This window comes from Eptesicus fuscus, chromosome 7 (assembly GCF_027574615.1).
Source record: "Eptesicus fuscus isolate TK198812 chromosome 7, DD_ASM_mEF_20220401, whole genome shotgun sequence".
Taxonomy (NCBI): Eukaryota; Metazoa; Chordata; class Mammalia; order Chiroptera; family Vespertilionidae; genus Eptesicus; species Eptesicus fuscus.
Genome location: NC_072479.1, coordinates 59,740,898 through 59,751,944, shown reverse-complemented (window position 1 = coordinate 59,751,944; position 11,047 = coordinate 59,740,898). Strand labels below are relative to the sequence as shown.

Genomic DNA, 11,047 nt, shown 5'->3' with positions numbered 1-11,047 from the left:
TTTTATATTAAAAAGTAATAATGAAAGAAACTACTTTGGAACTCAGTGCTTTTTATTTACAAAAGAAAAGTAATACAGTAAAAGTCTGTAGCTAATCAGCTTGGAGACACGGATTAGGAATCTGGGGCGAGGGGAAGGTAGTCTGCTGAGAGAGAGGGGCTCTGGCTCTAAGGGAGCTGCAGAGTCCCAGCCTCTAGGGGTTCCTGAGGGCCAGCCCCATACCCTCTCCCCCGCCCCACCCCACCCCAGCAAAGGCTCAGATCAATGGGCTGTCAGTGGGGTCTCTCGCTACCCACTCTGGTTTTTCCAGGAGCCCGAGTTTCCAGCTCTAGGTAGGGAGCTGGAATGGCAGGGGAAACTGAGGCCAGAGAGCCCATGGGTCCTGCCACCACACCTCACTGTGGTGTGATCTTGGCAGCCTCAGCCCGGATAAGGGCAATGAGGTCCTGGTTGATGAGGAAGACGAATCGCAGGCTGGCAATCTATAGGCAGGAGAGAAGGGTGGCTGAGGACAGAGGTGGGACTGGAAGCCAGGCCTACATAATGGCTCACCACACCCCAGGCAGGTCTCACTGTGGCCTCTCCACCTCCTTCCCAGCTCACCTCCACCACGGAGTTATTGCTGAGGCGCCATTTGGAGCCACACAGCACCGGCCGTCCATCGATATAGATGGGCCGCCGACCTTCATTGGCAATGAAGAAATCACCGTTGTTTTTCAGTTTGATGACACCTATGGGACAGAAGAAAAAGAGGATGGTGTGGTGGGGGAAGACCAGAAAAGAGCCCAAAGCCCCCATGTACCCTTTCTGATTCCTTGGGGTGGGCTAGAAGGCACCCAGGACTCCCAGATTAGAGATCTAGAAATGCCAGCTCATCCATGAGAGTTTCCATAGAGACCACGCCCCAAGGCTGCAGAGGGCAGCGAGAAACCAGGAGAGACATCCTCACTGCTTCCTGTTGGTACCTTGCTTCCGGGAGATCTTCCAAGCTGGACCCTCCAGAGACAGGTCCACGTCAATCTGGTTATCCTTGGTTGCCCTCCCCAGGGTGATCTGGGGAAATGCAGCAGGTGAGGGCTAGCAGCTGAGGACTGGGGGATGGGTCCACACAGGCCAGGGAAAGAGGAGAAATCAGGGACCAGACACAGAAAGGGCCTGAGGGGAAGGCTGATGGAGAAGGGAAACAGGAGGGGGGAACGGGAACGGGATGGAGCTGGGCCTGCCTCACCTCTCTTGAGCGCATCAGGTACCGTACCATGCGGCCCCGTAGCACTGCCAGTGTCTGGTTGTCAAAGTCCGGAGAGCTCATGCCTGGGGAAGGAGCAGCTTGTGTGGGGGAGAGCCCACCCTTTAGGGCGACAGGGCAGAAGGCAGGGAGCCAGGGCAAGGTCTACTGAGGGAAAGGAAGATGCACCTAGCCAGGCAATCACAGGCGCCCAGGGTGGGGTGAAGAAAGAAGTGTGCCCCTCCTGGTCCCCTGGCCTCCTCACCTGTGATGCTATCTACAAGCACCTGCCACTTATGCAATTCCTGTTCCAGCTGACGAATCTCTCGCTTCTGGCGCCGGTCAGCCACTGTCAGCTCTGGGGTGAGTTGGGGTGGTAAGGAGGGACACACCAAAGTCACCAGCACCGAGTACTGGTCCTCTCTGTTCAGGCAGGAGCTTCCACCCCCTTCCTGTCCCCACCAGGGCACACTCACCATGTTCCAGGACCTCATCTCGCATGTCCCTGAGAGGTGGAAAGAGAAGAATGAATGAGGTTCCACTCCCAGCTCACCTGCCATCACCATCAGGTACTCCTCGGCTCATTAGGACCTCCCTCAGCCAGTCAGCCCAGTGGCCCAGGAGGCTGCTTCTCTGGTCTCCGCCTAGCCTTCTTCCTGGGGGGCCTGGGGGGGTAAGGTGCTGTGGGAGTGTGAGGGTTGAAAGGAGAGACCAGGTGCCAATCGCTACAACTGGAGCTTGAGGCTGAAACTGGGCTGGGCTCTGTTCTCTGCAGCAGGAGCGTAGGGGTAGGGCCACGTAACCTGAGCACTCTGCCCCAGGGGGAACACTCGGTTCTCTGCACCCTGCCTGTGGCCCCAGCCACTCACTTGAGCTTACTGTCATCAATCAGGTCCTCTGCATCGGAGAAGTTCAGCACCTGGTCCCCCTTGGGCAGCGGCTGCACTGAACAAAGGACGGAGGGAGGGTCAGCACCGACGCTACTACCAACCTCCAGCTGCTGAGCAGACCACTGAACTGAGGGGACACACTCTAAAGACTGAGCCTGTGGGATCAGCTCGTGCTGAAATGAACAAAAGTTAATCCGGTACAGGTAACAGAGTGCATGTCAGATTAGGCTGCCTGCTAATTTGGCACAAAGCATGCCTGGGGTTAATGGAGGGCAGAGATGCTTCTGCAAAGGGAAGGGAATTAAGTTTGACCTTCCGTGTGGGCTTTTCTCACACAGCCCTGAACTACTGTAAATGTGGAGAAGGCACTGCTATTAGTTCCATTTTACAGATAAGGAAATGGACCAGGAGGGAAGGTTCATCTCTGAGACTCTAGTTTAGGACAGAACCAAGATTCAAGCTCTGCTTTCCTGATTCCAAACCCAAAAACCAAAGCATCACGTGCTCCTGAACATTTTCTGCCGCCTTCGGCGAGGGGCTGAGGCACTAGCCCATTTAGAAAGGATGTGCTAAAAGGAGTTACCCTACCCTAACCAGTGTTTTTCAACTGTGAGTCTTACCGTGTTAATGAGTTGTGAAATTAGTTTCATTTCTTCCAAATGAGATGGACATAGGATAATATCAGAGCCCATTAGATAAGTTCAGGATAAATATTGTTTCATGAAAGTTTCTCAGTTTTTTCCTAGTCAAAATGTGAAAGGGACCCGGGCCTCCAAAATCTGAGAACTTCTGCCTTAAGGCTGGCTGTTCCCACAATTGCCAGTGTCTGTTCAGTAGCAGCTCCCACTAGCTAGAGGCTGTGAAACTGTCGGCTGAGGAGTCTGACAACACTGGGTGTCCTCACCGCCTGCCAAACGTTCCCTCCACCACCACACCGGCCTCCTTAGGTCAGACTGTATGGGGAGATGGGGTGGGGTGGTCACTGCCACCAAGTCCCTCCCCAACCACAGCTGCCTGAAATTCCACCAACCTAATATTCAACTGACTTAACAACTAAGCAGTGTGCATTCCCTGTTCCTAGGGACTCCTAGTTCTAAATAGCAAAGAGAAATCAAATACCCACATAAGAACTCTTGGAGAGAAAAATTAAACCTTTAAGTTAGCAAATAAGTTTACACAAAGTAACTTTCAAAATAGTGAGAAAGGAGCTAGCTATAATAGCAAAAACAAATTTATCCAGTATCCATTCTCTCTGTGGGAATTCAGTGATATTTGGGCCAGAGGAAGCAGATTTAGATGCTGCAGGAATAAAGTGGGCTGCCTGTTGGGCACGAAATTCAGAGATCCTTAGGAAAGAACGATGGGCCTCCCCCTGACAAGATTTCCTAAAATCCTCTTGTAGGAATGTCTTTAAATAGCCAGAGCTGCAGGACCCAGATGGTAAAGTGAAGGGCATGACCAAAGTTTCCTTTTCACAACAATGTGAACAACAATGTAGAAGGCAACGGGCAATAACATTTAGGAAGTAAGAGCAGCGTGTGCTGTATTATGCAAGTCTGACCCTGAATCTCAAATCCAACTGAAGCATTTCCTGCAGTTTAATCAGAATGCTTTCCTGATCGGTCACTAGGAGTGAGAGTTTTACTGCTGAGGGAAGAGATGAAGCAGGAGCATTCTGGCCCTTGGGGAAGAAGGACAAAAGGACTGGGTGTGAAGTCCCAGTGGGGGTTCTGAATGGCCCGAAGGCAGCCTGGCAGCACTGACTGCTGGTGGGAGGAGAGGCAGTGAGTGAAAGGTGAAGAGAGGGAAGGGCATCATCTCTTGGGTGGGAAATGGGAAAGGGTGAGCAGTGAGGATGTTCACATTTTGCTCATACTTGAATGTTATTCATGAAGATTATATTAACATATTACTTATCCTTTATAATCAAGAGGTAATATGCAAATCGACCCTCACGCTCTTGCGTCACGAGATGGCCGCCCCCATGTTGTCACTAGATGGCTGCCCCCACAAGATGGCCACCCCCACTTCATCACAAGATGGCTGGCAGGAGAGGACAGTTGGGGGCAACCAGGCCTGTAGGGGAGAGCAGTTGGAGTGATTGGGCCGGCAGGGGAGGGCAGTTGGGGGCGACCAGGCCTGCAAGGGAGGGCAGTTAGCGGGGACCAGGCCTACAGGGGAGGGCAGCTGGTGGTAATCGGGCCAGCAGGGGAGGGCAGTTAGGTGTCAATCATGCCGGCAGGGGAGCAGTTAGGGGGCAATCAGGCCCCCATCAGGCAGGCGAGCGGTTAGGAGCCAGCAGTCCCAGATTGTGAAAGGGATGTCCGACTATCAGTTTAGGCCTGATCCCGCAGTCAGACATTCCCAGAGGGGTCCCAGATTGAAGAGGGGGCAGGCTGGGCTGAGGGACACCTCACAGTGCCCAAATTTTGTGCACCGGGCCTTTGGTGTAATTATAAAATGCCAAAAACCAAACAAAACAACCAGAAGTGATAGACAACTGCCATCTAGACATTTTGCCCAGAATTCCAAGCAATTTTGGCTGAAATTACCCTTGCCATGAAGCTGAAGACCATTCCAGCTACTGTCCCTCCCTCTAGAAGGAACTGGTTTTTGCTGCAAAGAGAGGTGAACCAGACACTGGGAGCCATTGAGGAACTTATTACAGGGCACGTGAAGGCAACTGTGCCCACAATACTCACACATGCATACCCACTCTGCCAGTTCATGGGGCCAGTTACCTGTCTGGTCCTCCAGCAGGTAATACTGCTTCATGAGCTGCCAGTGGGCCTGCAGAGCCTTGGCAGTACGGGCCAAGTAGAAGGCATCAGGGTGTCTGTGCAGCAGGTCCTGGAAGGTCTCTAAGGTGGGCTGGCTGGTCTGGAGGGCAAGAAGCATGCTCTCTCTAGGCACCTAGGTTTTCTCACTCCTGCCTTTCCACCCCACCTTTGCCCACCCCCAAGCCCATTCCCACCAGGAGCCGGAAGAAGTTATGGCTGTCCAGGGAGCCAGGCTTGCCTCTTCCCGAGTACCCTGTCCACAGGTTGTGTGGATCTGCACGAGCATGTCTCCAGGCAGTGGGGTCTCCCCACATCAGTTTTCTAGTTCAGCGGTCGCCAACCGGTGGTCCATGAGGTCCGAAAGGTTGGCGACCGCTGTTCTAGCTAGTCCAGCTCCCACCCTGCCCAGCCCCTTCATCAACCTTACTAGACCTCATCCTTACCGATCCCACTTTGCTAAGCAGCTGTTCCTCAGCCTTGCTGAACAGGGCCTTGCTCTGGATGGCGGCTATGGCCTCTGGGTGCAGCTGCCTCATTGCCTGGCAGGCCAGCCTAGGTAGGCAGGGAGGAGACAGGTCAGGGCAGTGTTGAAGGGAGGGTGTTAAGCAATCTAAGGTTCCTATTTCCCCCAAAGCCTGCAGGTCTTTGAGATGCAGGAGGAGGCCAGGCCCTCAGGAGGAAGAGCCCAAGGCTTAGCATGGTCTCATGGGTTTGTCCAAAGTATGAACAGGCAACTCAAGAAACAAGTCCCTGTGTTCAAACCAGTGAAGAGATTCAAAGGCACAGCCCCCTTGGGGGCAGTCCCGAGGAAGATCCTAAATCCAGCTGAGGCTCTCTCACCAAGACTTTGTCCTTCTTGGCCAAAGCTGCCACCTATTAGCCACTGCCCAGCACTTCCTCTTTCTCACACTGAGCCCTGTCTGTTTCCTGGTATATAGGGCCATGGCTAAAGCTTAAGCAGTGCCAGCGGCTGTGGAGTAGAAGACAGGTGTTAAGCATCCAGCAAATTTGGATGACATTAAATGAAGTAACTGAGGAGGAAGAGTGTGTGGTGCATGTGTGCACAGGTTTATTTGGAACTCGGGGTGCTAAAATTAGAAGGAATTGTGGGTGATCTGTGTGGAAAGGTTGGGAGGTGACTTGCCTCAAACCACAATGCACGCAATGATAGAACCAGAGCTCCCCTCACTCATTTGGGTGCTTTCTCCTATTCTACTTCCAGGACTTCTAGACCCCCTTGCTCCTGAAATCAAGCCAGAACTAGCAGGGTTGGCAGCAGGAAGAAGCTTCCCTCTAAAGCCTGCGGATGCACGGGCCCAGGAGCCCTAACTCCCAGAACCTCTTTGGGTCCTTATGCAATTCTCTTTGTTCCAGGGGCCAAATTCTGGTACCCCCAGTACTTCTCCACTGCTGGAGCCAGCCCCACTCACTTGGAGATGACAGGATCGTAGAGCAGGGCGTACCAGCGCTCCTGGACTTCCCGAAGGGTGAAGCGGCAGCTGAACTTCACACCCAGGTGGACCGATGTCAGGTCATTGGTCTGCAAGGCCCCAGCGGGGTTTGCTTCAGCCTTACTGCTGGAAAGAAACCCTTCCCTTGCCACCCACAGGGCACTACTGGGCTAGTTGGGGGACACTGGAGGCTGGGGGAGAAAGAGTGACAGGAAAACGGTGGTGGGAAGTACTACCTGCAACACAGCATTGATGAGCAGGAGGTCATCAGCAGGCTTCCAGCGGCCCAGATCCTTGGTCACCTGAAGTGGCTGTTTGCTCTTTTTTACACGCTTGGTGATTCCAGGAGTGGGGGCTGGGCTGGGCGGCACAGGAGTGCTGGGGGCCTTGGACACCTGGGCAGAGGACAAGAACACAGTGAGCTCAAAGCCAGCATCAGGGCAGCTGGTCTTCAAGTGACAGCCCCAGCCCCACTCAACAATAAGCAGCATAGGCAGGGAGCTAGTTTTCTAATACCTGTTCCCACCAGAGCACTTCTACATAGTCCTTGACCATATGGGGTCTTCTCTTTACTGGTAGCACCCCCAACCCCAGAGTAGAGGGTGGGTGAGAGGATACCAGGAAAACACTCTTACTGGTACAGTGTCTGGGGCCAGAGCAATGCCACCTGGGGATTATTTTTACACCCAGCAATGCTGGGAACAGGCTGTCTGCTCCTAGAATAGATGCATGCTCCATGCCTCCCACACAGAATGTGATACAGGATGCATTGAAGGGAGGGGGGGAGGGATGGAGAACAAGAAAGAGGGAGTAGGAGGAGATAGGTTCCCGGGAGGGAGGCATCTGAGGTAGTTTGGTCCTCTCATAGCATCCTCTGAAGAACTCTTGCCACTGACAGGTTATAGGGAAACTCATGCCAGCTGACAAATTGTGGTCCTGGATCCCATCTTTCCCCTCCCACCTCCTTGCCACATCTCCCAATTCCTCACCTTCTTCTTCTCACTAGAGGAGGGTTCACTCCCAGAACAGCGCCCTGGTTCCACCCCACTGGCCCCCTTTGCCCGGGTAGAGGACTTGGCCAGGCTGCTCTCCACCAGCTCATCATCAAACTTCTTCCTCTTGATAAACCTGTAGAGAATCCTACCCAGTGAGCAATCCTGCCCCCTCCCCAACAACCACTTACACCATGCCTCCAGAACAGAGCAGGTTCCCAGCTCAGTGGATGGGGCATGACACTGCTGTGCCCCACCCCTCTGAGACAAAAGAGTACTGTACCACAAAGATTTCATGTCAAAGACCTGAGATCTCCCTCCCTTGCCCTCTGTCAGGGATTTAGTAGGAACAGGAAAAGCACAAGGCTCTGCCAATTAGGCCTCTAAGGGTCTCAGGTAGTCATTCCCAACAGGGATGAAGGCATGCAGTGCCTAATGCCCCTGTTCAGTCCCTGACCATCCGAATCCTTACTACCTGGAGGAGCTTCTCCGTTTAGGGATGGTGCCCAAGGCCTGTGAGGAGGCTCGCTTCTGCCCTGCCAGTGACTCTTCATCCTCTGAGCGGCTGGCAGTGCCTGATGCCATCAGGGATGAATCTAGTAGCCCCTGAGAATCTAGAAAAAGAGAAGTAGTGAACTCAGACCTCCTAAGTGCCTAGCAGAGCCCTGAGCCTCTACTCATAGGTCTTCTCAGCCCTCCCCCTCCCCTGCTTCCTTGACACTTGAGGTTTTAAGGTGGGAATTCCTTGGCCATCCAGATTCCATCTGGGCTCAGACCTGGCCCAGACCTTCCACGCTGGGCACTTCTCCCGGTGCCACGTGTCATGTCGTGCAGCACATGGTGCTCAGGTCAGACTGGTGATGACGACACACCGGGCTCTGGGCATAACTGCTCCCTCTGCCATCAAAATGCAGCCATGCCAAAGAGCAGCAGCTCAACAGCAAGTCAGTCAATTGGCCTCTGCCGAGAGGTATGTGGGTGGTGCTGGCCCAGGGGGAGGTGGCAATGCCCAGCCAGGACGGAAAGACACATGTGCCAGGCACGGGGTGGAATCAGCAGGTGCTTGGTGCCCAAACGTTTGGGGAGCTGGCCCGGCCTCATACTACCTTTGTCCATCCTCTTACAGTCCCAAAGCCACCAGTTCCAAACCACAGGGCTAGGAGGAAGCGTCCCACAGGCTCATCCAAGGATTCTGACCAGGTGAGCTTAGAGGCTGAGAGGAGATTCTGCAAAGGAGAAATGAGGCTCCATGAGGCTCAGGATTCCCACTGGCCAGCCTCACCTCCTTATACTGCAACAGGTGCCCCAGGGTCCCATAAGCTAGGGAAGACACAAGGAGAAGACAAAAGTCTCTATTTCGCCAATATGACCCTGATAAATCAGTAGCCTTTTGGAGGTCACTGACATCTTTGAGAATATGATAAAAGCTATGATTCTGTAAAAATGTACAAACACATACTATTTAGGGGGTTCACGGACCTCACTAATTCTACTCATAGCCCCTACGTTCATGGCCTTGATATAGCAGGAAACAAGGGATTCTTCGCTCACTTTCAACAGCTGGCCACTCAGCTCAACAGCACCACCCCTTTCCCTCCCAGGCCAAAGAAGGGAAAAGGATAGAATTCCAACCAGTCCATCTCTTTTCTCCCCCCATTTGCATCTTTAGCTGAAGATTTGGTGGGCGGTATCTCGGGGAAACTAACAAATACAGTTTGGAAACTGCTCGAATATCAACCGTCACGGGCGGGGGGTGGGGGTGGGGCGGAGAGGCTCCTAAACTCGGCAAAACTCAGGTACTGGGAACTCGAGGGGGCGCGCCGCTTGCGGGTCCCGCTCCTTCTGCCCAGGCTGTTCTTCCGGCCCTGTCCCCAGGTGTGCTCGTCGCACCGCCCCACAGAATACGGCTGGGAATCTTGCCACCTGGGGCGAGGGCGAAGGGCCCCAATTCCAAGCCCGACGGAGGCAGGATCTGCGCCTCCTTCCCTCCCTCGGTTCATTCTCCCTCGAGTGCACACCAAGGTGGGGGTTAGTCCGGGTCAGTTTCAGGAGCTCGGGATAACAGTGGTGGTGAAACTCAAAAACAAACACCGAGAGAACCCCGATGCTCTCGCATTCTCGGTTTAAGCCCCACGGACTGGTGGCGGGGAGTGGGGGGCAAACACCGGGCCAATTCTCACCCCACCTTCAGCAAGCCACCTTTACGCATGCGTAACGTCTCGGACCAGACTCGGGCCCGGCCCACGCATGCGCAGATTACCAGGGCGCTACCGGGGCGGGGCCCTAAACCGGGGCCGGGGGGGGGGGTCGTCCCTGGAGGCATACTGGGAAATTCTATCTGACCCCCCCAACTCCGCTCATAACCCTTAGAGGAGAACCGCGAGGTCTCACCATTCCTAGGCTGCCAATTCCAACAATTTCTCCGCCGCGACGGCAGCAGCCGCAGGGCCAAAGCCAGTTTCCGTGAGGTACGTCCACTTCCGGGTCTACGAATTAGGAACTTTACAATCCCTTCCGGTTCGCCAGAGCAAGGGCGTGAAGGGGGCGTGGCCATGGCTGCGAAGGTCACAGTTTTGCTAACAGGTGAAATCAAAGGCTTTCCCAATAGGGAAACATCCGGGATTATAGGCACCAGAGAGGTTACCCGGTTGAGGGGAGCGATTAAACGGAGAGGCGAGACTTGGGGCGGGATAGGCTGCGGGGCGAGGCCGGGCGGGACGAGGCGGGGCGAGGTGGGGACGCTGGGAGGGGCGGCCCGACCGTGGGTGGGCGGGGGCCGCGCGCGGACTAGGTTTCCGAATTCGCTCAAAGAATAGGAGTCTTGGATAGTTTCTCAGGACCAGTATGCACTGTTTGATTCGACCATAGGTTTTAGAGAAGACAGTCTGTGTCAGGCCCTGTGCTAGTCACGTGACGTTGAGGAGCTCGCCAGAGAGATGTGGCGTCCAAAAGGGGCAGGGAGGTTGATGTCTCTGCTATGGAACGGATGGGCCGCTGGGAGAGGCGCTGAGAGAAGGAGCGGTGCTCAGTTGGTCTTCAGCCCAATGCCACCTGGACTGCTAGAGGCATTGTGGGTCCCCGGAGGTAAGAGAGAAAACCAATGGAAGCACCCTCAGAGGGGAGTGCCCTGGAGGGAATCTTGGGATGAGAGAACAAGCCTATGGGAAAAGTTGGGAGGTGTAAGGGCTGCCCTGGGAAACCAGAAAAACTGTCCTCTAAAAGAGGGTTTTCCTTTGGTTTATGTTTCCTTGGAGTGCACAAAAGTATAGTAGCTCACTCACCTGGACATTGCCGGGGAATTAAATATCAGATGGAGGGCTGGTCCTTCTAGCCCCAACAGTGTATGATAGCCCCCTGCACCAAAAATCCCCACTTGATTTACTGTCCTGTGATTTTGCTTAATGAATATTAACCTATTTAATCTCCCCTGAAAGGTTGTGTTTCCTGATATAAGGTCTGGTGGACCATCTAGGTATAGTATCTATATTCGATGAGAGTTATCAGGGAGGTCTCTAAGCAGGTGACAACTGAGCTGTGATTTGATAGTTGATAAGGAACTAGAAATGCAAAGAGCTGGGATGAGATGACCTAGTCAGAGGGCAAGCATAGCTCCAAAGCAGAAAAGAGTGGTGAATTTGAGGAACAGGTGATGGGGAAAATGAGACATTTTGGGGGGCTAGCAATCTGAATCTAGCCACTGCCCCTTTAA

At 53.8% G+C, this 11,047-nt stretch overlaps 1 protein-coding gene across 4 annotated transcripts; it reads right to left on the bottom strand.

Annotated features, from left to right (window-relative positions):
* Positions 1 to 34: 34 nt before the first annotated feature.
* MCRS1 (microspherule protein 1) lies at positions 35 to 10,637 on the bottom strand. Of its 4 annotated transcripts, none has more exons than XM_028144320.2 (15): positions 10,620 to 10,637; positions 9,730 to 9,824; positions 7,814 to 7,952; positions 7,336 to 7,474; positions 6,583 to 6,741; positions 6,326 to 6,435; positions 5,339 to 5,447; positions 4,857 to 4,995; positions 2,095 to 2,170; positions 1,702 to 1,730; positions 1,491 to 1,583; positions 1,229 to 1,311; positions 966 to 1,053; positions 604 to 731; positions 35 to 482 (listed from the first exon to the last, which is right to left on the bottom strand). In XM_028144320.2, the coding sequence occupies exons 1-15, from the start codon at positions 10,625 to 10,627 to the stop codon at positions 396 to 398; spliced, it is 1,482 nt and encodes a 493-aa protein (XP_028000121.2). In that variant the 5' UTR covers positions 10,628 to 10,637; the 3' UTR covers positions 35 to 395. The 4 variants fall into 4 exon arrangements, with proteins under 4 accessions (XP_028000121.2, XP_008138869.1, XP_028000122.1 ...); XM_008140647.3 differs by lacking the exon at positions 10,620 to 10,637 and adding an exon at positions 8,445 to 8,564 and having other exon boundaries at positions 9,730 to 9,814; XM_028144321.2 differs by lacking the exons at positions 9,730 to 9,824; positions 10,620 to 10,637 and adding exons at positions 8,445 to 8,564; positions 9,524 to 9,547.
* Positions 10,638 to 11,047: the final 410 nt, after the last annotated feature.

What these genes read in the sequence shown, in the direction of transcription:
- MCRS1 (XM_028144320.2), bottom strand. An exon ending in GAATTGGCAGCCTAGGAATG is followed by an intron (nt 7,953 to 9,729) that starts GTGAGACCTCGC and finishes CTCTTTTTCTAG; the next exon opens with ATTCTCAGGGGCTACTAGAT. An exon ending in AAACGGAGAAGCTCCTCCAG is followed by an intron (nt 7,475 to 7,813) that starts GTAGTAAGGATT and finishes GATTCTCTACAG; the next exon opens with GTTTATCAAGAGGAAGAAGT.